Raw genomic sequence first — 27,712 nt, 5'->3', positions numbered from 1 at the left:
TTCATGCATTAATGTTGTATTTTGTTTCAGTCCAAAGCTCAAAGTTAGAGTTAGATAGAATTTTTCAGTACGTAATTATACACAACATATGATGCTTAGTATGCATCCAATTTCAGATAATGTCACAGTCGGCATATATCAAGTGGTTGTTGCAGCTATTGAGATTCATTCATGGGAATTCTTTAGAGCAAACATTGAGGTATGATATTTAGTGAGTTATGGTGTTTATTTCCTAAATAGGATTTACTAAATAATAATAGTGACTTAATTAGAGGACAGTGGACCAAAAGGGTTTTGTTCTGGAATAGGTGCGTATCAGTAATCCACAGGTAATCTCCACGGAGGTGAACATGTTTGGCTCGTGCATGATGGATATTTGAATTGGAATTGGGCTGCTGCTACTGCAGTTTCTTTGCACTTGATATCAGTGACTTAGAACAGTCCAGCCCTACTGCTGGAAATGGAAATGCACTGTACTGCCATGCATGCAATACACAGAGCTTTTTTTTTTTTGCTTTGGCCTGCTGTCTCGACTTGTCTTCCAGACGTGTCTTTCTTTCCCCCCTCCCATCTCTTCCTCACAGCATCCACCAGTGAACGTGAGTAGGCTTATACATGTGTTACAAAATAAATAAAGTAATGATAAAAGGAAATGATATATAATAATAATGCATGACAAGGACGTGCGTCTGTGCACATGGTTTGGTTCTGACTCCCAGTGGGCCAGAAGCATGCAGAGAAAGATGTAATGGAATTCTGCATTCGCTAGATGGCAATGATACACCACTACTTAGGAAGGTGTAAAGAGAGAAACACACACACACACACACACACGAATGCACCACCTTTAGAAATAATTTAATAGAAAGCTTATTCATTTATAAATTCTCTGGCATCTTTTGATTGAATTTAGAAAGGTCATTTTCAGTCAAGGCAGTCGTTTTGTTATTCGAGGCAGCAGTATGACATAGTGTAGCTGCACAAGTTTAAATCTCTTGAGCTCCCACAGACAAGTAGCAACAGATCTGTGCTTCGTTCAGTGTCTCATTTTTCTATGTCTCCAACTAACACTGACACGTGTATCGATTGTCACAGTCCTATTCATTATAACATCATCATATGATTGTGTCAAATGACAATAACAACGGCAATTATATCATGACACTATTAAATTACTATGTATGATATTTATTATGAAATTCAATGAAATGTTTAACATTCTCTCCTTTGCAATTCTTATGTTACTTTTCTGTGAAGTAGGCTGCTTCTAAGACACATATTTACATACGCACATTACCGTATTCTTTATTCAGACGTACTGTAGGTTAAATATTCTATGCACAGAATATTTCATAGAGTGGTTATAAATATACCTTAGAATCATTTAATCATGCAGTTTTTTTTCTAGATTTTTGTTTAATGCTGAATTTATGTTACTATCATGCAGTGATGAGGCAGTTTGGTTATACTCCCACCAGATCAGATAGACTCACCCAGTATTTCAGCTATCTGCTGAGAGTATAACCTCTTTTGTCTCAGACCCATGTCGTTTAAAGTCATCGGTGTTATTCCTTTACTACTCATGTAAAGTGCTCTAAAGCTCAAGCCCTTCCTAAGAATGGTAGCGCATGTCTGTTAGTAAAGCAGTCGCTTTATTAACCCGAATCATTGACCACCTTACTAACCGTTTGTATTGTTTTCGCTTTTCTGTTCTTTTGCTAACAAAGTTGGTTTCACCAAAGCAGACCTACAAGGTAGAAGGATCAGTTCCATTCTGAGCTCGGCTGAAAGTTGCTCTGTGTAATGTCTTGTGCAATGTCAGCGATTTATATTGTACAAAACAAACAAACAAGCAAACAAACAAACAAACAAGACAGACATGAAACAGTCCAGGGGGCCAAACCGGTCTCAATCGGGTCCCATACCGGTCCCCAACCGGGTCCCAAAATGGTTCTGTCAAACAATGTCTTGGTATAAAATGGTTCACTTCTCTTGAAATTTAGCACAAAGGATCACCTACGCCATCCTAAAAGCACAGCAGCTGCAAGTGTGTGAGACCTGAAAAGCAATGATTGCAGCAGCGAACATGCATAAATAAAATATTATCTGACCTGTATAATTACACCACTCCAACTTCCCCCTGCACCCCCCTCCCAACACACACACACACACACACACACACACACACACACTATCTCATTTTGTTCTTGTTTTATGCTAATGACGTTGAGCTGAGCACGGCTGCTACCAGCTGTACCGGCGGAGCGCGAAGAAAACCATTAAGTAGCTCGGCGCAGGTCAGGCCCCAGATGCTCTCTTCCCGAATGAGGGCAGGCTGATTGGGGAATATGATTAACACGCTAATTAAAAGGACAGTGGCGTGAATTCGATTTAAGATGCAGATGGACTGACAGGGAGTTTAATCGAAATGTAGGGAGTGCTTCTACATTAAAAGCAAAATGGCCATACCTTGTGCCAAGGTAAGTTTGTTTCTACAAGCGCCAACCTACCCAGTTTGTGCTCGTCATGAGGCTAATCTTGCGCTGTGGTGTATTTCGTTTGACTCTGAAAAACAGCCGTTGTAATTAAGGCTTGACCACAGACTCTTTATCCACTGCTTTCAAAAGGGTCATGGTAAAGTGTGTCTCACCTGCTTTCAGGAGTCTTAGATGTAAAATTGGTTTTATGTGCAACATCATGAAGTGAATCATTTTATCATTCATAGTTAATCTGTTAACACAGTAAGCATTACACAGCAAACGCACTTTTGGCCCAGGGGTTTGTTTATTTATTTTATGTTAACCTAGTTTATGTATTCTTTCTCACTAATTCCTTGCACAAGAAAATTGCATTTAAACACTGTTTAGCTGCAGTTATCTTCTTTCACATGGTTGTTTGAATATTTGAAGGGAATTCATTTCTTTTCCCCTTCACTCCCAAAATGCTTTTGCCCTGTACAGTACTTGCTGCATTCCCTCTAATCATAGTCGAGTGTTTAAAACATGTAGGGCACTAATTTGAGCTTGGTAACGCAGTGCTGGCGTGTTGATACAGCCCAGGTATATCCAAATATTCCTAAAGTTTATGTCAGCCTAGCTGGTTAGTGCATTTTCATTCACTTTCATTCCGTACGGGATTCTTGGAAATTAGCATGTTGAATGCGAGTGTGCTAGCGAGCTAGCTAACAGTCCACTTTAACTTGAGGAATATTATGATATACACAGGCTATATTATCATGTTAATGCTACATTACTGTTCTCGAAATATGGCCCAAAGTGTGTTTGGAAAAGGTGGTGAACATTATGGCGACAACTGGTATGAACGGCCAGTGTACATAACTTTTATAACAACTGTACATATTTAACCATATGTACACCTCTTGCTATAAAATGTTGTTTCTCTGCCTCGTGTTGGTTCCTGCTAAGTGTAGTGTCCCCTCATTTAAATATATATGACCTGTGGTTTTGAGTATTTTGGAAGAAAAAAAAAACTGTGTCTATTTGTTGTGTTCCTTTTTGAATTGACAGTCTAACCATCGCAAGCCGTGTTGAAGTTGTCTGACTCTTCCTTTCTTTATTTGTGTGTGACCACTGTACCTACTAAAACCTATTAAGAGGGAATGCTGTGCTTGGGTTTGTCTCATAATCCTCCTAGAGTGTCGTTTGGTTTGGTAGCTCTACTAACCAGGCTGCATGGCGGCACTGACGTGCCCATCCCCTGCATGACACCTAACAGCTCGCTGGCGCCTGCATCCTGGTGGCTCATCCCCTTTGCTTTGCCACCATAGGCCCCAGCACCACGTGCCAGGAGGACTCCTGCGCCAACATGGGCATCTGCATCCAGCAGTGGGAGAACTACACCTGCGACTGCTCCATGACGTCCTACACTGGCACAAACTGCAATGACCGTGAGTATCTGACCACCGTCTTTCTCGGTGCCTTCATACATAGCCAGACTGCAGCATCACGTGATGCCTGGGTATTTCAGGGCATTTATCTTCAGCTGGCACACGTCTGCCTAAGTTTTTTTTTTCCACCCAGCATCAGAATCCAACTCCCAGTCAGATGTGCACAGTGCTAGCTCAGTTCTTTAACACTGAACTGAAAGGGAATAAGATGGTCAATAAAAACTGCAGAATCATGCGGTAGTTATCCTGGGGTGCACCTATATGTTGACATGCTGTTTCCCAGCCTAATTATGCTGTATGGTAATGGTCTGACTTAACCTTGTTTTGATAAATGGATGGCTCATATTAAAAGCAGCAAATCATACTTCATAACAAAGTCCAAGTACTCGGAAATGCACACATAAAATGCACTCTTATCCTCAAAAAAGAAATGAAATGAATTGGCTTTCAGTGTAAAATGTTGAAACGGACTTCATCAAAACAAATCTTTGCAATACATAAAACATGACACTGGGGAAATTCTTTCATTTGTCAGACAGATATCTGATAAAGATATTTCCAGAGAATTCTCTCGGGCACACACTAACACACACATATAAACACATACTGTACATAGAGACACACACTCACACACAGACACACACACGTGCAAACACACGTGCACACACTAGCGAACACGTATACACACATTTATAGAGACACACACACACACATGTGCACACACGAACACACATACACAAACATGCATAGACACACACACACACACACACACACACACACACACTCATGCACACACTCACAGACATATACAAACACACATATATACATTACACACACACCCATTGTCACATGTAGGCCACATATATAGACAATCATATAGCACACACATAAACACAAAATTAAGTTACAAAAACACTTTAAGTTACAGCCCGCTAATTTCAGGGTAAGTACCTGTTGGGTAAGGCGTAAGAAAGCATAATATAGAGTTAGTAAAGGTATGACTGTAGAAGTAAAAGTTTTATTTACTGAAGACTCAACTGAAGACATCAATGAGGTAACCGCTGTTTCTTTCTTTTCTCTTTGGTGTTGTGATCCAATGAATGAAAAATTAATTCTGGGTGTATGACCGTGTATATAAGACTACTGAAAGTGGTACAAACAGTAATAGGAAGGATTCAAAGGATGTATTCCACATTCTATTCAAATGACAAGTGCATCTGAGAAAAAGTTAACGTGAAGTTAAAGTTAAAGTGAAACCTTGCCACAAGAATGGATAACTTGAACACTTTATGAAAGAAAACGATTTTCATTGACTTTTTAATCGATAATGGCCTCATCAGAACATGAAAGAAGCCAGAGAAGAAGAGGTCATGACAGTTCTTTGATGTCCAAGTCCTCTTTCTCAGAACCAACTTAATAACTTATCACACATCCACATCCGCGAAAGCCTGAGGTCAGATTTGAAAATGATAGATATGAACACCACCACTGCTTTGTATGACAAATGAGTCAGTCCCAAAGACATCAGAAGGCCAACACTCTGTTTTCTCATTGAAAAACACCTTTGGTAATACCCTATTTTCTCTGGTGATGCAATTAGAGTGACACACAGCACAGGCCTTGGTCCAGAAAGAGTTGGCCATGCAGAAGTTTTTTGGTCTTTAAGCTTCTTGTTTTTACTATCCTAAGGGAGCTTTAATGCTACCTTATTAATATGCCCCATTGCTAAACAGATGCCTTTGTTGCCTGCTATTTTTGCTTAGACGTGATTCTAAGCCAAGGCCTGTGTATCTGTGGATGAAAACCGTTGTTTAAAATCAATTCAGAAGGCAGGGAGAGAATTCTGTGCAATTGCTGTGTGACTCCTGACCATTTCAGAGGCAGCCAAGTTGACCTTCCAGTGATTCAGGTATGCAATGCGTAAGATTGCTATCCATTGCCTGCTACCTGTGCCCCCCCCCCCCCAGTCTGGAAGGACTGAATGAAATGCACGTCAGACAGACCTGATTGAATCATGGAGAGATCTTGTGAAGTGATACAATTCCCCACAAGAGAGACACAAAGAGGGTGAGAGGAGGATAGAAAGAGAGAGAGGGGGGGTGGGGGCAAAAAGAAATTGAGAGATAGAGTGACAGGGGCAAAGAGAAAGTGAGGAGAGAAAGACGCGTAGAAAAGGGACAGATCGAGAGTAGATATAGGAATAGCCAGGCAGTGAGATGAATAAAGAAATAGATAAAATATCACCATAAATATCACCCTACCCTCTCTTCTGCAGTATGTACAGTATGTATGGGGTAACGTGAATGTGCTTGATGGAGCCCATTCATTGTCCTTGTTGTTCATTAGTCAAGATTGATCCCTATGACTCTGATAGGCCCACTGCTGCCTCCTACCACGAGGAGAGATGACATAGACACTAGCACATTTTTGAAGTAGACCTCCCTGCATGCTTTCTCCTCCATCTCAACTCTTCTTGACATGGTGCAGTTAACGTTGCTGTGGCTGCCTTGTCCATGTGGCTGACCACTAGGTGGCAGTATGTTGATGTTCCATGAGTTTGGCAACAAAAAAGAGTATTGGTACACAGAACAATAGCTTTTTCCTGTGCCACTTGTTTCATCAGGTACTGATTTTGATTAATGGTTTGCTATTTTTTTCTGCACCGGTATATACCACTGATTACCATTCAGGAGGTAGAAATAATACATATTGTTCCCATCAGCCAAGGATTGATTTTGATGTAGACACAAGCTGTTTTTTTCTTGATTTTATTGGGCTTCGTAGGTTATCATTTTAAGCACAGGTTAAAATTACCTCTAAGCACTAACAGAAATGACCAGGTTGTATTTAGGTTGCACTTTAAAAGCACTTATCACTCTTGATTGAGGCTTTTCTCTCCCTGTATGACACTTAAATATTGCCCATTTACAGTTTCCCAGAAACAAATGTATGGCTGCACCATTTGCTATTTGTTTTGAATGCATCATTGAGCACAATATGAGTCTAAATCTGTGCTGTTATGTGTCCAGATTTTCAAAATGTAATGGTTTCCATTGTAAATGTGCAATTTATCCACGGAGTAACACAGTTTAATATTTGTGGACAAGGAATCCACCAAGTGTACAACCATGTAACATGTTTAAAGCCATTCGTCATTGCACTGAATCCCTTTTAGTTTTCTTAATTAGTGCCACATGCACACCTTGGCCACACACACACACACACAAAAACATGCACACACCCAAACACACACAGACACAGACCCCCCCCCCACTCACACACACAAAAACATTCACACACACACACACACACACACACAGCTCTTCAGGCATGTAATCTACTACTGTTTTAGAAGTTTGAGACGCATCAGTCTTCATGGTCGCTGCAAAGCTTGCAAGTCTCTGACTTTGGCACAGACAGAGCTGTACTAATAGGTAATTAGTTGCAAGTGGTTCCATTGCCTGTTAAATGATGTTGCTGCAAATGAATATGTGTACATCAGAGGAATCGATAAATAAGCACAAGGCTGGAAGAAAAGGTTTCTTAGTCTCAATGGGGCACTCAGGGGAAAAAGCACACTGGTCTAACGAGCAAACACAGAACTTGTAATATTGTACTATTTATACCCTTTTTACCCTTGTAAGAGACAGACAGAGAGAGAGAGAGAGAGAGAGAGAGAGAGAGAGAGAGGGAGAGGTCCAGCGAGAGTGAACCAGCTCTACCAGCTATCTTTTGGACTGACTGTCCTGCCTCATACTCTGATGAGCTCTTCCTGGTGAAGATGACAACAATTTCCTTTAGCCAGACCTTTTGATTGCGCTGGAAAAGTGTACCTCTCCTCCACTGAATCCTTTTCTGCCTCATGTGGGACATACCCAAACCCCTAGCCCAACCAAGCAGATTGAGACCAAAAGGTGTTCATGAGAGATATGACTGAATCATCCTGTATGCGGTACTCACAGATTCTATCTAAGGTTTCTCTTATTTATACCTCATTGTATTTGCTGCTGAGGTCAATGTCAAATATATATTCAAATGATACCATGGGTAGTGATTTATTTCCAGTTAAACTTATTATCCAAATAATTATTGTATTCATTAATTAATGAATACAAGGCAGAATCCAGGATATCTGTGCATTAAGCCCCATCTCCATCTTTAACTTGCCTGAACTGAATGTCTGTCTGTTCTCTGTTGAGTCTGATTGTGGGGAAAGAGAGTGGATGGTGGCTCAACACCTTTCCTTCATTATACTCTTCCTTCTCCCACCTCACTCTAGCTCTGTCCCTCTCTCACTCACTCACACACACACACACACATAACACTGCTGATATTCCCTCCATTTCAAAGAAGAGAAGCTCGCCCTTGCACAACCATTAATTACCGTGGCAACAGGAGAGAGAGGTAGAACGATAGAGCAAGAGGGCTCCTTCAGCCTGTCTGTATCTAATGTACTGTTACCACCTTCATTTCTCTCTGCCACACAAACCTTGCCATTAGAAATCAGGCGATACTCTCGAAAATATGCAGTCCCATTTATGAACAGGGGTGAATTTTCACTGTCCTCTTTTGATTCCACCCACACCATTGGGAGTATTGGCTTCTGCATGTGCTCTCTATTCAGAAAGTATGAAGATATGAATGGAGATATCATAGGGTCTGCCACACTAACATACATGCATTTTAGGTGCAGCTCTGGCCTATGGGATCCCACATCTTTAGTTATTGCTAGTTTATGCATCTTTAGTTAATGCTAGTGTATGCATCTATAGTTAATGCTAGTGTATACATCTACAGTGAATACTAGTTTATGCTAAATTAGCTGCCTCTGATTTAGTCCTTGAATATTGGCATCAGAGATGTATCTGTGAATATTTTCTCCATATATATGTATATTCATGAAATGTATGTTTTTGTATCTGGTAATTAACTAATTCCAGGTAGGGAGTTGACTATTTTGGCACTGAAAGTGAAATACGAATACAGAGCTGCTGTTGATTTATAAGACATATGCAAAATACATTACAGCTGATGAAGTACCTCTCCTGATCTTTGAAAGGTTTGTTAGGAAACACTTCCGTTGATTTATCAAACCCAAATTTACATATTTATAAGCAATGAATTCACATCTGACAAAATAAAGGCAAACAATCCATTCCCGCTCAATATTAAAACGGGTTAATTTGTTCATATACCACCCAACTAGTACAGTCATGGATTTCACAGTGAAAACTTTACCATTAAATCAGTTTTGGGTGAGAGTCTGTAGAGGGAGCGAGGGCAGTCAGTGTTTGCGTCCCTGGCTCTGAGGGAAATGGACCTGGCTTGATGGAAGACCAGCGGAGCTGTGCAGATGAATCACTTTCCTGGGTTCATATTTGTCACCCAGGTGCCCACCACTTACGATGGCCGCTGACAGCAGATAAAGAGCTGTGGCACACAGGAAATTACCTCGTCTGATGGGTATGTGGAGAATACCCCCCACCCCAACCCAACCCAACCTAACCCATCATGCACTTGCCCGCCACACACACACAAACATACACACCCACACACACACACACACACACACACACACCCACACACACCCACACATACACACACCCACACACACACACACACACACACACACACACACACACACACACATTCTGTATACACACACAAAGAGAGTGAGAAAAACACAAACACACACACCTCTCTGTACCGTACCCTACTCTGTCTGGAAATGGAATTGAGCCCGGAGAGGAAATACAACTGGTCGTAGTATTCATGATTAGTTGGGGGGTGTCCCTCCCTGGACCCCAAATTGAATTGGAAGCACTTTATTATTTGATTTGACTATTTATGAAGGGGTGGGACTGTGGAAGAGAGACTTGGAGGAGGGGAGGAGCACTAATACTCTGAGATGTAGCGTGTGTTGAAGAAGCTGTCTGAAAAAAATATGGTCGGATCGATTGGCCTGGAGCTTAACGTCTTTCATTTCATTCAATCGACCAAGTGGCCTCTTTTTTGTCAACTGTGGCGTATTCGGTTTGAGTTAATGCACTCGCTCACTCTTTCCCTCACTCTCTCTCTCTCTCCCTCACTCTCTCTCTTTTGTTTGTTTTCTTGTCTCTGAATGTTTTCTGAGCATGCACTTCAGATGTGCACAAGTCTTGCCTGTGTGAAATCACATCGGCTCGAGCAGATGAACTTGATGTTTGTACCAGACCTTCATAGACATAAAAAAAAAGCTAGCCTTGTCTGATGGAGCCTATGGTTTCTTAGCATACATTATTCTTCGTCATGGATGCTTTTATTTACCAGGTAAAGTGGTTGGAGTCTCTCATTTCATGGACTCCGGAGGAGCGGCAGCCATTTGCTTTCAACTGAAAAATGTGTTTGCCAGTAAGGTCATTAAAAGTGATTTTCTGTGCAGGCCTTCACTGAATTGGCCCCATAAAGAAAATATAGGGCAGTAAAAAAAGCTGTGTTTTTGTTGTAGCAAGGTGACCTTGAAGTGGGGAAAATGTTTTGCTTTACCTCTGAGCTCCTTGTCTAGACCCATCCATCACCATGCGTTTCCAGGCAAAAGCAAATTATGGGATGTTCCAACACATAAACATTATAGATCGATATCTTTACCTCCCCTGGTTTAAACGATACCCGATCAATTGTAATCATCTTGTTGACTGTCTAGTTCAGTGTAGTAGCACACACCTGTCATGACCAGTTTTCTTGTTCTCTTTTGAAAATGGAAGAAACTTTTGTAATGGAATGTTTTTTCCCCCTCTCAACCCATAATATGTGGTGCTATTAGATGTCCTTTTAAAAGGGATCTCAGTGAATCATTGTATTGATTCACTCTTTGGATCATTTATGACCTTTTAAGCTAATAGAAATGGTACAAGGATTTGTTTTCTTTTATTAGTATTATAAAGCTGTCCCTGAGTGAACTGAGGGCGTAGAAGTGATGACTGTTTCCCCTCAAACCACAGAGCTAATAGAAATAGGCCAGGGCTCCTATAGCGTCCACCATACATTCTTGATAAAAGCACTGTTACCACTGCTTATTTTCTTTCAACTCACCATCTATTCCGATCTAGTTCTGGGCAACACAAAGAACTGTTGATGAACAAGCAGACAGACTATTCAACATATGTTTTAACGTACTGTCACAGTAACATAAACAAAGTAAAGAGCATAAAAAAGCTATTTTTGTCTGTCATCAATAAATGTTTCAATGTCTTCAAATCCTTCATGAGAAAGGTCAAGCGTCCCCAACCATGCACACACACACACACACACACACACACACACACACACACACACACACACACACACACACACACACACACACACACACACACACACACACTCAGTGGCTTTTCTTTGCAATCCAAAATTAACTGAGTTAGTGACAGCCCGCTGCCTTTGATCCCTCTTTGTCACTTAAAGTCTTCTCGGAATGACTTCTCCTCCATTTCACTCTCTCCGTCTTCTACTCTCACTCACTGTCGTCTTTCACCACACCTCTCCGCTGAGCCACAATTAGAGCTGTGTGCCTCTGAATCAAAGGCAGTCTGACTAGATCCACACAATTAGTTGCCTGCACCTTTCGTCAGGCGTCTCTCATCGCTCCGAACGTGTTTCATCATTCAACATTCATGTCTGTTGCTTTCGCCTTTCTGCATGAAGCTGTTGACCAGTGCTTTTTTTTTGCAGAATGATGTTGGCTGTTTGAAATGGAAAGCAAAATGCCTTTGGTGTTTTGTCCTCATTTCTACTAACTATCATTAACAAAACAAAAGTGTCTCGGTAGAACAAAAGTGTTGTTTCAGTCCTTATCAGAATAATACAACAAAGGGCTGATTTGTTGAAACAGTTATTTGTTTGTTGTTTATTTTTGTGGCTGTGGTGTGTTTGTGTGTGTGTGTGTGTGTGTGTGTGTGTGTGTGTGTGTGTGTGTGTGTGTGTGTGTGTGTGTGTGTCTGTCTCTTTCTCTTTCTCCCTGTGTGTATGTGTGTGTGTGTGTGTGTGTGTGTGTGTGTGTCTCTCTCTCTCCCAGTGTGTGTTTGTGTGTGTGTGTAGATGTGTGTAAGTGTGTGTATGACTGTCTGTCACTCTCTCTCTCCCTGTGTGTGTTTGTGTGTGTGTAAATGTGTGCACGTGTGTGTATGGGAATGTGTGTCTGTTTTTTGCATTTGTATTTTTCTTCCCTCTAATACCTTTGGCCTGAGAGTTGCGGCGTTGTGATGACGGTGAAAATTGTTCCTGGACAGACAGGCAGGCTGGCGGAAGGCTTTAATTACAGACGAATGGGGGCTATCAATCAGAGCTGTCGCAGACAGCAGCGCAGCACAGAACAGTGCTGCGCGTGTGGCGGAATGCCGAGCTCTCCTCTTCCTCTTCCTCTTCCTCTCTGCCGCCCAGGTCAGCGCGTGGCTCATTCTTGTGCACGCTGTCCTTTCCACCACTAGAACTGAGACACTGATATAATTAAGACGGATTGAGCTGAGGGACCGTTATATCGCATGTGCCTGATGTGTGTATGTATTTGTGTGGTGTGTGTATCTGTGTGTGTGTGTGTGTGTGGTGAGTAGGATGCTTTATAGAGGGTGCATCCCAGGTCTCATGCATTGTTTAGAGTTGGTGGTATCGTTTGAACTTACTTATTTTGAAGATGTGGGGAGATGATGAGGTTTGGCTGTAATTCAGATGAAACAGGGACACAGTGGTGCCCTCAGCAGGGTAAGAGTCCTGTGCTGTATGAAATGACAGGGGGAACACATGCATTGCACAGGTCTGGCAGCTCTTTAGTCATCTGCATTTCTGTTAATCAAAATGAAAAAGCCAATTTGTCTTCATGAGCTCCTAATGATCATGTCCTAATAATATCAAAGAGCATGTGTAGCCAGAGGTGTGTGTGTGTGTGTGTGTGTGTGTGTGTGTGTGTGTGTGTGTGTGTGTGTGTGTGTGTGTGTGTGAAGGTATGGATGCGTGGTGCGTGCATGCGTGTGTGTGTGTGTGTGAGTGTGTGAGACAGATAGGGGTATGCGTTTTTCCATGCAAAAGAAAAGAAAAGAAAAACCAACATTTCTATGTTCTGCTGAATGCCAAAGAATTGAAAAGAACCACAAGGCCACTCATTCCTCTGGCCTACATTCTCTCCCATGAAAGCCTTAACTCATTCTAAAGGTGGGGGGGTTGGGGGGGGGTTATCACTTTGTGAAACTCATCAGAGGAAGAAGTCAGATGTACGTCTGTAGTATTTTCTCTTTTTTTAATGTGTGGGTTGTTCACCTCTCCTTTCTCTCACTCCTCCAGTAGAAATCGTGTGAGGTCGGGCACTAAGAGTGTTAGATTGATTTGCAGAACTGCAGATAGTGAGGTGTGTGTATGTTTTGTCTTTGTATCTCATCCTTTAAAGATAGTGGGAGATATACAGTACCTTTTATATGATATTTCATCCCAAGCATAACAAAAAAAAGCCAGATGATTGCTTTAAAATACATGAATTCCTGAAAGTATAAATATTACTGGTATTTTAAAACTAATTTATTTTATAGGGGTACTTATCAATTCATAACATTGGAATAACTCACAGATTTTTTTGATCTCCCACTTATTTTTTTTTTTTACAATACTCCATCTTTGTGGATATAAATAAAACTGCTTTTTAAACATCATGGAAAATAGGCTTTTTGACAGTATCAATGTTTTATTGTGTTTGAGTTACAGCTGTGGGTTTTCCCGCAGCCGTCCTACTGCCTCTCATATCAAACTCATCCAGTGTGCTAAGAGCTTTTCAATTACGCAGTTAATGTAGCAAAACAGCTCAGCTACTTAGTATCGATACTATAACAGTCAATGCTGAAATTAGTCAGCTGAAGGTCTGTTTAATTAAGTCCAGAGCTGGCTGTATTGACAAGGTTGTAGAGCTGCAAATGGCTGTGCGGGACATACTAAAAAATACCACAGATTTATGCTTTATATCATATATTTTGTTGGTATTTTATATATCTACTCTGTCCAATAAATTACCAACGTTATAACTGCTGGATTATAAGTATGCCACCACCTTTGTCTCACATGAATACTGTGCATGCTACATTTCTTTTAGCAATTCATTAGATATGAAGCATTTATTTTCAAGTAACTATCAAGTTATCAAGTGTGTGAAAAAAATCAAGGGGCATGTCACAGATATCTTTCATACCTACACTTTCGTCCATTTAGACATTATACTTTTGCAATTACAGGATAAAAAGGATCACTAGCCATCTGTCTCTGAATAACTGTGTGTCTGTGAGAGTAAAGGCGTGATGGGCAGTTAAACGGTCAGCCGCCGCAGTGCCAGCGTCCGCTAATGAGTCTGCCATAATTAGCTTAGCCGCCGCGGTACTCCGCTGAGATCAGCCAGTAACGGGGCAGCTGGTGCGGCTAATTATAAAGATGCCGAACCCTTTAGCTCCTCCGCAACAAGAAGGGCATGACCCCCTGCCCACTCGTGTCAGCAGCACCCATCTCCAGTGTCCATAATGAACTACTTCGACACATCACTGAGATGCTCGCTCACGCCACTGTAAATAAACACTTATACTGTGTGTGCTAATGTTGGATGCCTTTTTAAGTTTTGGTCGTGGCTTGATTGGTTTCTGTTTATCTTTTTTTTTCTATTTGATTCAATTGTATTTATATAGCGCTAGAACAATTAAAATAGTTTCAAGGCGCTTTACAGAGCCCAGGGCCTGAACCCCCTTAGAGCAAGCACAATGGCGACAGGGGCAAGGAGAAACTCCCTGTTAATCAGGAAGAAACCTTATTGTATGGCTAAGTGTATGGCAATGTGGTGGGGGTGGGTAGGTGTAGGCCGAGGGTTTCTACAAGTAGATCAGGTGGAGAAACTACAGCAGCATCCCACAGCAAAAATAGTGTAGACTAGGAGAGGAAGAAAGAGACAAAGTGAGTGTGTAAAGTAGTAGAGTAGATGGCAAGACTTCCTTTTCCACATACTAAACAGTGGCTTTCAAGGCCTCATAAATCATAGAGCATTGCTGTGAATAACCAAAACAGCTGTTGTTCTTTCTCGGTGTACAGCTCAAAATATTCCCGTAAATTCTTAAACCTTTTTTTATTCTCTGCCAAGCTATAAGTGCAGTATTTGTCAATGTGTATTTAAAGGTTTGACATCCAGGCTGTCAGTCTGGCTTTTGGGTAGCAGCTCACAGAACCCTTCTTGTTTCAGTCTTTCAGGTTCTCTTTCAGGGGGAGGGAACAGGTTAAGATGAAAGCAGGAGTTTTCAATCAGCATTATGTGCAATGAATAATTTAGATGGAAAATGAAAGCTCCATTCTGTTAACTTTGTAAGTTATTTATTGTGATTAGATGGCTGTCATGTTTGCTAATATCTCCTCAAAATGGTCCACAATTCCCCAAGCCCAGCCCACACCCACCCCTCCAAAAAAAATCACCCCAAAAGGGAAATGATACTGGAGTCATTTCAGGGCTATCATCTCATCTCATCATCTCTCTTGGACAGTGAGTGTTCCTTTGAGAGACAGAGCGACAGAGGGAGGGAGGGAGAAGAGAGAGGGGGAGAGAAACAAACTAATGTGTCAAAGCACGTTGCATGTCCCTTAGCTAAGATCACTCTTTATGCTACATGCAGCCCTTAGAGGAGGCTTCCCATAATTTGTTAGAAACCCAAACAATGATTTTTGTTTTGTTTGACTCCTCTCCAGAGGTGACCAATAGATCACGACTCACATTCTAGAACAGAAAATAATTCCCCAAGATTCCTAGACAGTATCAGGCCCCTGGCTGTGGGCCTGGGAGCGTTCATAAGTTTTCTATGTTCATAGTTCCCTCCTGTGGTGGTGAAAGGTGATCACTTTGAAGCTCACACTTTCTCTTTTTCGGCTTCCTTCCTTCCTTTCTTCTCCTTGTCCTCGTCTCCCAGGGTTTAAAAAAAACCTCTTCAGTTGTTAAAAGGAGTTTTCCAGCGCTGTGCTGTGACGTGACGTACCGTCTCTTTCATGCTTTTTCTGCTGATAAATGTAATGTGATATGAAAGGTGAGACAGCGAGGCACAGGGATGGATCAGTGACATTTGGGGGCTGGGACAATGCTCACCTTGGCTGTGGACTCAGGATCACAAAAGACAGGCTGAGTGAATGCGCGGGGGACACCGCCAGGAATGCGCTGGGTGGAGATGGCTTTACACTGATGGATTGAATAGATCCCTAACAGTCTATATAACTGTTCTGTCTATATAACTATTCATCTATCTTGAGTGTCTGTATTTGTCTCATCCTGCTTCTCAAAAGCAATCTACGACACAAAACCTTCTGCTGATAGATTTTGTAATGTTATTCATATTACATCATTTATTTTTAAATAATGAATCAGAGAAAATGTCCTTGGACCCATGCTACATTTCAAACAAATCATATCAGAGCCTCCCCTGGAGAGGTAGCAGGGGAATAGAAGTTTGCATGGCGGAGCTTGGCTTGCCTCCCGGATGAAAAAGACCTCACGCTGACCGGTGCCCTCCGCCTCCTCTCCCTCTTCTTCTGTGGTCAGCCAGCGTCAGCATGTTTGAGTGCGTTAACCTAAGTACACTTATTTGCTGGCCAGGGCAGTTCAGAGGTCAATTGTGTTAGTCTCCAAGGGTTTACAGATCATTGTGACAGCTAATCTTTGTCTGTGTTGTTCCAGAGAGTGACTTTGCAGGGTTTGGTAGCAGCTCTGTTTGTTCTGAGAGAGGGTAAACAGTATTATAGGTCCGTTGCGATGAAGTCCTGTTCTGTCTTCAACACTGTTCAGAGGTATAGGCTCATTAAAGGCATTTCATCTAAAATTCTTGACGGTCACCCTGTTCCAATTTTTCAATTGGAGTTGTTTGTCCAAACTCCATTTATACTAAGTTACTGAGATGCTTAGTATCAGTATCCTGCAAGTACACCCATACACACAAGGCACCGTTTTTCTCAGCCTTCGGTCGAGCCACAGCCCACTGCCTCTGAAGCCTGCAGAGGATCAGTGGGGATGGCAGGTACATTTCGCTCTGCTCTGTAATTCTTTCATTGTTCTGCTGTTTGTTCTTTCATTCATTCTCTCGTTTTTGTCTCATTTCCGTGAGCAAATGAGCAGTTATTCCCTGCAGAGAAGCCCGTGCCATGGTGGTGATGGTGGCAAGCCGACAGCTGGCCCCCTGCGAGGGACAGAGGGCTCTGATATTAGTTTTGTTGTGAAACTATACCAGGGGAGGTGCTGGGGAGGTGTCTGTGACGCATAAGAGAGCGGGCCAAAATATTTCAGCCTGCGCCCACGTGTCTCTCAATGCGCAGGTAGGCAAGCAGGCAGGCAGGCAGGCAGGTGAATAATGCAAGTAGGGCCCGAGTTTGGTGCAGGGCAGTCTGGCATATCTGCAGGTGTACTGAGGATGCTAATTCTGTGGGAGAGAGGGAGGGGGCGGGAGGAGGAGGAGGAAAAGAAGAGTAAGGAAAGAGCGAGACAAGGAGAAAAAGAAAGCAGAGAACAAAAGAAGAGGTAGAAAGAGTGAGCCACTGGTAAAGAATGAGAGAGTGAGAGAAAAAGAGAAAGAGAGAGAGCAAGAGAATCTTCTGTCAATCAATATTCCAGCATTTCCTTTTCATCGTCGTCATCACTCCTGTATTTTCTGTCTGAACGGGAGTCAGAGACGGAGGTGATTGCTTCATCATTCTAACAGCTCTCTCACACTCCCCCTTCACGCTCACACACTCAGAACCCGAGACACTTCACATACTTTTTATATTCTTCTCAAAGCACAGGAATGCTTTCTTTCTTCTTTTCCTTTCTTTCTTTCTTTTATTTTTTCACATGTGAACTCAATCCCCCATCTTCCTGAAATATATTGGATATCATAGCGGGTGTAATGCGAGCGTGTCGGCTTCTCCCTGTAATGTTTTTATGGAGTATGGCAGCCCTGTCAGATCAATGAGAGACACTCAAGAAGTTGGAGGCAGGACGAGTCTGGGAGGCAAGCAGCAGCTCGGGTTTCCACGGCAGCACAGCAGCACGGCAGCCTTCACGCCCGATGCTCGTTGCGTTTACAGACCCCCGGCCCAATCACCAGAGATGGGACATGGCGCGCAGTGTGTTGCACATTTATGCAACAGACAAGATTTTCTGAGTCTGTCAGTTTGATGGTTTAAGGGTAGCCATCCAAAAGTAGCTGTTTTTTGGAGAACACTGAGATGGAAATACAATGGGACATGGCTTTCGTTTGTTTTCTTTCTTTCTTTCTTTTCTCCAAAAGCACGATAGACATTTCACTGAATATGATCTGACATTTGATGAGGGGTCGATGTTAGTCCTAACATGGACAGCTACAGGGGTATGTTTCTGAATTTGTAGCCCATCTCTTGGTGTTTTCCTATTAAAGAGCAAAACAATGGGAGACCACACTTAAAGGGTGTATGACTTCGTATTCACGAAGGATTAAGTGTGTGTGTGTGTGTGTGTGTGTGTGTGTGTGTGTGTGTGTGTGTGTGTGTATAGGGGGCATTAGGCTTCTGTGTGATTAGTCACGTAGTATGATCTGATTTACACACAAGCTATGCGGTTTGTTAATTTTCTCAAGCTAAATATTCCAGGCTTCTCTTTATCTTGGTGACTGCTTTCATCTGGTCTCGTTCGCCATCTTTGATGTTGACCTTGAACAGATCTGGCACCCGCATCGCATTCGGTAAATTCTGCTCCGCTCCGTCGCCTTTGCCTGCTCCAGTCTGTGGTTTCACACCGACATGTTCTCGCACTGTTTTCTTTAGTCCACCAAATGTTTTGCAGTGGAATCCATTTGCCTGTCAGATTCCCCATTAGTTGCCTTTTCACACTGCTTTGTTTTAATATCCCTGCGGGCATTGGTGAAACACTGAAAGCACTCTTAATGATTTCTATAGGACTTCTACAGATGTGTATTGATTAATATACAATGCACACTTTATGTTCCATAGTCATATTGAAGAATAACAGCATTTAGTGTCGTGCTGCTTGGCTCACTGCTACTCTGATTCTTTCGTTTTTCACATCGCAGGTTTCATTTTATTTAAGTTCTAGTTATTTCAAGTTATTTATCTGCAGTTTTGTATTTTGGCTTGGGTGTGAATTCAAAGATACTATGATCAACATCTGAGCCAAAATTGATTACTAAAGGTTGCCATGGTGCTGCTGTTTACTCTGGTTGGCTGGATGGGTTGGCGTGTGGCATATTTGAGTGTGACGTGCAACATTGTTATCAGACTAAAATGTCCACTTTACTACAAGTTATTTGTAGTCCAAAGTAACATGTAAGAGATGTGTGTGCAGTCGGACTTTATCCTGAGACTCTTGTCTCCTGAATGATTTATTTTCTGTGTGTGTGTGAGGGCAGGAGGTTGTGTCCAACACACACGTGCTTGCCAGTCAGTCTGTGAGTCTGTGTGTGAGAACGACACGTGCCACCTGAAGTGTGTGTTCAAGAGCAGCCTTATCGATCGTCGGCCAAAGAGAGCAGTAAAACCAACAGTCCTACTCTGTCTCCTGCTTGAATACTTCATCGAGAAGACTCTCTTTCTCTCTCTTTCCCTCCCACATCTCTGTTTCAGGCTTGTCCTTTGTATCTCTTCTTTTTTTTCCTTTATTTCACATCCTCTCTTTCTTCTTCTCTCTCTTTCTCTGTCTGTCGCTCATTCCCACACACCTACTCTACCATTAAACCCCCATCTGATGACTATCTATAGCTCTATCTATACCTCAGCTAAGCCTGCTCTAAGCACAGTCATAAATCACAGTTCCAGAACACATGAGTGATTGGCAATAATAATGGCTGCCTTAGTGACATCCAGAAACACCAGTTTTAGTTTGAGTTGCTGATTCTGTCCAGTGACTGACATACACATTCATTTAAATGGGAGAATTGAAAGGGGGGTATACTGTGTGGTAATGAGCAAATCATTTCAGATGACCTTTTGTGATGTGTCATTGTACACCCAAAGTGGCGATAGGTAATCAGACATGTCTGTCTGAGTGGATGGATGGTGTCTGTAAGTTCAGCAGTTCTCTGCGGCGTCTCTGGTGCAGCCTCCGCAGGACCCTTTGGCTGATCTGCTGGAGTGGAGCGCCGAAAAAGCATTTAGAGAAGGTTAAATCCACCCTCCTTCACACCCCCAACCCCCACCGGTCTTTTATGAGAACAGCTGTCCCATTTCACCTCAGCCTCACAGAAAGTGGAGAAAAAAAAACGAAAAACATAACATTTCATTGCTGCCTCTCCCTGGGCATATAATGATGGCCAGATTTGCAGGTGCTGTTCTCTGATGGATGCGAGGCGTGCTCCTGTAGTGAGCCATCCATTTAAACCTCCCCCTCTTCGGGAGTCTCCACTGAGTATTCTGCCTGTGGCGGACTGTAAACAATGGAGGTGTTAGAGTGAGAGTCCCTCTCAGTCCCTCTTCAGACAGCTCATACACGAGAGGGGATCATGACTGAGGTGTTCCTCCCAACCCCTGCCCCCTGGCTCATAACCCCCCGAAACCTCAACAAACCTGATCGATCTCACCAACATGATGTATATTATTAGAACGAGTCTATGTCTTTCTATTCTACTGCATATGAGGTTTGTTTGCATTTTAAATAGCTGATAGACTAGTCATGATAGTCTTAATTGTTTTATCAGGTCATTTAGTGACTGCATAGTAATCATAAAACCTTCAAAAAAGGTGTTGTATTTTGCTGCAGTATAATTTTACAGTATACCTTTTTATATCAACAAGGAACCTAGACAAACCGGGAGAGGGCCTTCGCCAGCGCTGAATCAGGACAAAACATCTAAGATCTGAAACTCACACAACACACTTTATTCCCTTCTTGCTCAGAAGAGGCAGTCACACATCAGAGAGAGAGTGCCAGCCGGACACACAGAGTCTCATGACGCAGACCCTGTCCCATGACTCAGCTCATCTCTCCACAGAGGAGTTGAGAAACAGCTGGCGATAGTGAACACCCCTGCAGTGCTTTAGATCAGGGATACACGGCGCTGGAAAGTGAACAGCCCATTGATTCTCTCCCCCCGAGAGAGAGAGGTCAGATGCAAATGACTGGTAATTAATGAGCCTGGAGCTGGATGCATATTTATGATGCTGTGCGGGACCAGGTAGAGACAGAGGTGAGAGCCAGAAAGGCTGGTGGTGGTGCAGAGATAACAGGACTAGCGTGAGGTCAAAGGTCGTGTCGCCAGCTCACCGCACCTCGCCGCTATCAGCTCTGACCTCACAGTCTGATGAGGAGGCGTTGGCTTGGCGACGGGAGCTCATGGGATCAGTTACACCATTGGGAGGAAGAGTGGGCGTCATAGTTTCATAGTCAGTACCTGTCACTGATGAGGGTGGGAAAATATTGTCATATGCATACCAATGTTTTGCATAGTCCAGCTCTGTTGGTTTTATAATGTATCATGACATTATACTCTAATGTTTTTGGCAACACCTCCTGGCATCCTTTACCGTGTGATTGACTTTTGTATATGTCTTTGCCAGGTTTTATCTGCCTTTATAACATATTCTTTTTATAGTAATTATGGATGACGTTTTGGATAATCACAGAAAATTCTTGCTTGAAAAAGAGCCTGAGAGCGAAGAAGAGAGCGAGACCGGGGAAAAAGGGAAAAGGGAGGGAGAGAAAGAGAGAAAGAGACCATCTCTACAGAGTGAGCACAGATGACAATGTTATCAGAGCCGTCAAGGACTCACGCCTGCACTCTTAGTCACGTTCTCCTCATAGAATCAAGGCGTCTAGTCTGTGCAGGCTGTCGGAAATCTCTCCTCTTCTCTCCCCCCCCCCTCTTTCTCTCTCTCTTTCACTGCCCCCTTCCCCCCTCTCATCCTCCAAGTCTGATTGTGCCAATTCACTGGCATGAGATGCGTTCTGCATAATCAATCCTGATAGTGTGATAGAGAATCCACAGCATTTCGCGCATCAAAGCTGTGCATACGGCCAAGGCGGGCTGGTTAGCCAAGCTACTCTGATCAGGAGGCACGGGGGATACAGAGCGAAATGGAATGGAACTGAGATAAACTGCGTGTGTGTGTGTGTGTGTGTGGGTGTGTGTGTGTGTGTGTGTGTGTGTGTGTGTGTGTGTGTGTGTGTGTGTGTGTCTGTGTCTGTGTCTGTTGTCATTTAAGGGATCCGTTTTTTAGTGAGGATTTACTGAACAGTTTTGCTTTAACAGGAACTTTATGTTTCGGCCAGGTTTTAGTGACATTTGTTTTATGATTGGACAGGAAGTATGAGTTCATAACGTTTATGTGTCATCACCATTCTTATCAGACTTCTCTGTCCCCTAGTTACCAACACTGGAAAACAATGGCTTTCTCTGACCGTTCAGAAGGTCCCTTTCAAGACTAAACGAATAGATCCCTGCTAGATGTGGTTAAGAATCTCCTCTCTTCACTGACTCAGTAAATTGTCACCATAACTGTCTTCACCCGTGCAATAATGGGGTTTTCTACCATCCTGTCTACAGTTGTGAGAAGATTATTGCCTCATATGCTGAGAGAATGTCTGGCTTATAGATATAACACCTCTTTCCCTATTCAGTGGAAGAGTAATTCTTCAGAATTCAGTGGAAAACTGGCAGATTCAATCCACGCTTAGCTGGGAATACGTGCTAAGAAGGGATGAGCTGGATGTCACCGGTTTATGAGCTGCAGTGTAGATTCAGAGCGAGAGAGAAAACTTCCCGAAACGTGTGAACGTCCTGCTGCCAAAGCCGACACAGGCTTTCAAGATCTCTTAAGTGAGTTGAGTTTGGATTCCCAAATTCCTGATGAATTGTCACTGTGACAATGAGCGCACATGTGGGGCTAAATTTATCTGAGGCGGTAACATCATGAATAAACATGAGCCAGCATTATCTTACATTATCAGTTCCAACCACAGCCATGCACTTGTCAAACGTGCTGTGGACATATTCTCTTTAGCAGATATAAAATAATTGAGTTGAGATACAGAGCACTGCAGGTTATAATTGACAGGAAAAATGTCTTTTAACTCAAAGAGGTACTGGGAATGATTGTGTTGCTTTGACACAGGGGTGGAGCAACATGAAACCTGCTGACATGACAAATGGCACACACTGCAGTCTTTTTCAATATGCCACCAACAAGGAAGTAAACATTTCACTGGTTTGTTTACATTTCCTGCCGTTTTCCTTTCTCTGTTCATTCTGTCTCAGCTTATCACTGGAAAAATCTTTTGCTTTTTTCTGCAGTGTAATTTAAAGTGGCAACAGACCTTTTTCTTTGCCTGTGTTTTTGAGGAATTATCCAAAGCAAGAAGGATTTAGTTAAGCAAGGGATTTAACTCCCCTGTGGTTCTTTCAAATAATGCCCTCTTTGAAGTCCCCAAGATGACAGGGGTAGGGCTGAAATATTTTTGTTTTTTCTTAGGTCCCCCCCTCCCACACACACAGTTATTTATTTATTTATGTTCAGAATAGCTGAAATCCTTTATTCTGCCTGTTCAGAAGGTTACATTCCCTTACTCTCTCTCTCTCTAAGAGAGTGCTAGGGAGAGAGAGAGAAGGAAAGAGAGAGAGAGAGAGAGTGTGCTAGGGAGGGAGAGAGAGGGAAAGAGAGTATGAGTGGAAAGATATACAGAATATATATATATACATCCTTTCAACCCATACTCTCTATCTTTCCCTCTCTCTCCCTCCCTAGCATTCTCTCTCTCTCCCTCCCTCCCTCCTGCGCTCTTATTTGTTGCTCTATCTCAGTCTTGTGGGGGCCCTGGTTTCCTGACACTCCCTGAGGGGAGAGGATCAGATACGGAGGTGGCTTGGCTGCGGGCTTTGAATCCCTTTGACATAATCTCTCAGTGTTTGCAGGGAGCTAAATTCCTTTTTATGGAATTATTAGAATGACACACTATCCGAACTTCTAAAGTGAGGCAGGCGAGGGGAAAGGCGAACCTCCTGAGGTACGCCACAGCAAGCTGAGCCCCTGACTCGGGAGTATTGGGGGGGAGCAGTTTCACGAGTTCAAGTTTCACCTCGGCAGGATTTATGCCGGCAGTGGGAAGCGTGTATCGCTAGGTCTCTGACCAAGGTCCTGAAATGCCTCGCAGGGCCGCAGTTATCTGAGCCCCTGGCTTTGCCTCTACATTGATTTCCAAGAGTTCTCCATTTTCTCAGTGTTCAAACTTGGTTGGTTCTAGCACTGTTAACCTAACTCCCATGACAAGGGAAAAAAAACAAGTGGAAAAGACTTTGATAGCTACTATACGTTTTCAAAGCAGACAGTGGTTGAATAATACCATGCAACATTTTTTTTTATCCAAGCTACTCTTTCTGTAATGTAACCGCGTAGTGCACTGCAAGCAGAATAATAGTAATATTAGCAAAAGCTCCTCTATTCTCTCAGGTCCGTGGCTAAAACAATCAGCGCAGAGGGCCACTCAAAGACAAGCATCACATGGTGTTTACCATGCCTTTAGGATAACAGCCTGCTGAGAGACTGGGAACAAATGCGTTTGATTAACTGGAGTGAGTCTCTCAGTCAATTATGCGTTCCTGTAGAATCGTGCCAATAGACTGCTGTGAACAGCTGTATACCCATATAAGTGGTTGAGTTTACTCAAACACACAAGCATAAGAAAATAAATTCACTAAGCTCTTTCTTTGTTGATATCTTTCTTTTCATCTGCATTGCTTTGTTCTTTCTTTCTTTCACTTGTTCTTTTTTTTCTTTCTCTTTGCATTTCTTTCCACTCTTACTGTATGCCTTGGTGGCGTTGAGTGAATGTTAAGGGAATGACTGCACTCGTTTGTATTTCGTACATTTGGTATGTCACCAAGACATCATACCACATAAGAATCCAGTCGAGAAAACCCTGCAGAATCCTGCATTCTGCTCCTCAGCCTTCATGTTCTGTCGATTATTGATGCATCATTTGATTAAGACAGAGGTCTAATCCATTCAACCTTTGCTGTGTGATTTGATTTGAGCTTATATTACATTGTGTTTGCTATCCCACATCCCCTCAGCACCCCTGATCTACTTTGTTGTCTGCGCCTAATCCTCAATAACCGGTAAATGCCAATCAATAGTCCTGCCGCATACATCCTCAGAATTTCCTCCTCTCGCCTCTCCAGCGCTGTAATCACACAGGGGGAGAGTAAAGTTTCTCACTAAAAGCCCCTTCAAAATAGACCCCAGAGGATTGGAGCAAGAGGAAACTCCTTGTGAGACTCGTGGGGTTTTCTAAAGTGTGTTTTGTGTTGCACTGTCTTCTGTTCGAGGTTGAGTTATGCATTTTGGACTAAGGGTTCCTGTGAAATCGAACGATTTTTTGGAATGTTTATGCAGGGAAAAAAATTAAAACGTCCAGATTTAAAAGTCCAAAGCAAACATGTTCGCCTCTGTTTGTTTAATTGGAACACACCTCAGATCTGTGCCAGAACCATGCCAGATTTGCTCTGGGTCCGACTCATAGCTGTGCCAGGCCTGTCCGCTCTCCGGGTGAATAAACTCCAGCGCGGCCGCAGTGGACTCCCAAACGCAGTCTGCTCTAATGGTGGAGGAGGTGTGGGCTCTCTGCTCATCCCCTCTGGTCTTTTCCCTCCTTATCTGATGAAGTGATAATGGAAAACGCAAGATTACCAGGACCTTGCATGAGTTACTTGTTGAACCGCCTTATCAAATGTGCCGCATAATTATTCTCCCTGTTCAACAAGTTTTGCATGATTAATAACTCTGTTGTGAAAAGACTGCAGGGTCTCTCTGTCTGTCTCTCTCTCTCTCTCTCTCTCTCTCTCCCCATATATCACTCTTCTAAGCCTTTCTCAGTAGGCAGATTTAATCAAATGCAACCACAGACAGCAGCCTAAATTGTGGAGATACATTTTTCTTTTGTAAAATTAAAAACTTGGTCCATGTCAAAGTTTGTGACATTTTTATATAGTTTTAGTGTGCATTTAGCAAAAGCTGTACTGAACATTTTCACCTCCACTACACAGCGTCCTTGAATGTGGTGGGGTGTCAGTATACCCTCCCCTGTGCCTACTCACATTTTTATTATCTGACGAAATTTTTTTTTACTGCACACTTTTGATGCATCTACGACGAAATAAAACAACTCATAACACTGAGATGTCGAAGCCGCGTGGCCAAGGACAGATGTCATAAAACCTTATAAATATGTTAGTAATTGACACAATCATATTTCACTTGTGAGATTATTGCCCCAGGTCACTCCAGATGATGTGAAAGTGTCTTCAAATGTTGTTGTGCTTTATACCACAGCGATGAAAAATACTCATCTCTGATTAGCTAGCAGTTGTCCAAAATGTTCGTACATTGGTAAACATTGAGCACCGGACAAGAGTTCAGTCGCTGCTGTACCTCAATGCTCTGGACTTCGAATCAAAGTTATTTTCCTCTGCTTGATTATATATCATGACAAATAAGGTGTCACATGATTACACATATATATTACTAACCATCCAGCAACATTTAGAGTCTGACCAGCTTGAGGGTATGGAGGGTAGGTGAAATAAATAGCTAGCATACCAGGGCTCATATCCTTCATGACAGTTTAGACTTTAATAGTAATTTTGATGACCTCTCATGTTCGTTCATTTGAAAATGCCAGTCTGCATAATGACTTACGGCATCATGCTCATAACAGACCACAAGAATGACTGAATTAACAGAGGAGACGGAGCAGGCAATTTAATGCTTTTCTCTGCAGTGAAAACATCTTAGATCAGCTGAGTCTGTTGCCTGGAGGGTTCTGTCAGATGACTTTAGCACGATGTGAGGTGATACATGGCATAACTCAAGTCTCTAGGGCAGTGTCCAGATTATGGCTAACTCAAGCATGGGTCTGTGGCTGTGTGGGTGCCTACCCCCTCCCCCTTTTCATCTGCAAGTGTCTCTAAGTTGTAACATGAGTTGATCAAATACATAATGCATGAGTGCATTGTTGTACCCTGCGAGCTGCGCTCAATAAATAAAATGAGAATTTTACAGCAGTCTAATATTAAATCAGTGAAATCCATGGGAGCGTTAGCTGCCCGCGTGTTCAAAACAATGGGAGTCTGTGCATATCCGCAGGGCCTGGTAAACAGTCATGTGAATTTTTAATTCTCCTTCAAAGAGCCCTGCCACACTGAGTTGTCATTACACTCTCTGCCAAGCGGTCACTGAGAAGGTGCAGCACAGCACAGCACAGCACAGCACAGCACAGCACAGCACAGCACAGCACAGCACAGCATATCACAGCACAGCACAGCACAGCACAGCACAGCACAGCATGTCACATCAGCACCGAATGGCACAGCACAGCACAGCATAGCACCAAATGGCTCAGCACGGCACAGCACCGAACAGCACAGCATGTTACAGCATAGCACGGAATGGCACAGCACAGCCCAGCACAGCATGTTACAGCATACCACCGAATGGCACAGCACAGATCAGCATAGCACCAAATGGCATTACAGCATTAACATAGCACAGCACAGCATTACACAGCACAGCACAGTGTACTCTGCCTCCCACCATCAGGGGGGTTTTCTCTGGTGGACCACAGAAACTGGAAAGCTCTTTCTTTAACCCCCATCTGAAGAAACTCTGGTGTGTCAGAGCTGGGTGGCTGCGAGTGCTAACAGTCTCTTTGCGCCTTATGCTCCACTTCTCAGGCTACACTTCTCTATGTTCAAGAGCCCCTCTCCTATCCTAAGGTGGGATGTAGCATTGAATATTTCATCAAGTCTAATGCAGCCTCCTCTGATT

At 42.8% G+C, this 27,712-nt stretch overlaps 1 protein-coding gene across 25 annotated transcripts in view; it reads left to right on the top strand.

Annotated features, from left to right (window-relative positions):
• Nucleotides 1-27,712, top strand: part of nrxn3a (neurexin 3a) — a 266,234-nt gene that overhangs the window by 119,080 nt on the left and 119,442 nt on the right. For 12 of the 25 annotated variants that reach the window (XM_031579973.2, XM_031579975.2, XM_031579977.2 and 9 more), the window contains 3 exons: nucleotides 585-599; nucleotides 1,728-1,754; nucleotides 3,788-3,907. In XM_031579973.2, the coding sequence (XP_031435833.1) occupies nucleotides 585-599; nucleotides 1,728-1,754; nucleotides 3,788-3,907 (162 nt within the window). The remainder of the gene's footprint in view (nucleotides 1-584; nucleotides 600-1,727; nucleotides 1,755-3,787; nucleotides 3,908-27,712) is intronic. The other 13 variants (XM_031579984.2, XM_031579982.2, XM_031579983.2 and 10 more) reach the window with 3 other exon arrangements.

Source organism: Clupea harengus, chromosome 14 (assembly GCF_900700415.2).
Source record: "Clupea harengus chromosome 14, Ch_v2.0.2, whole genome shotgun sequence".
NCBI lineage: Eukaryota > Metazoa > Chordata > Actinopteri > Clupeiformes > Clupeidae > Clupea > Clupea harengus.
The sequence above is the reverse complement of the archived record's forward strand: the minus strand, read 5'-3'. Positions and strand labels throughout refer to the sequence as shown.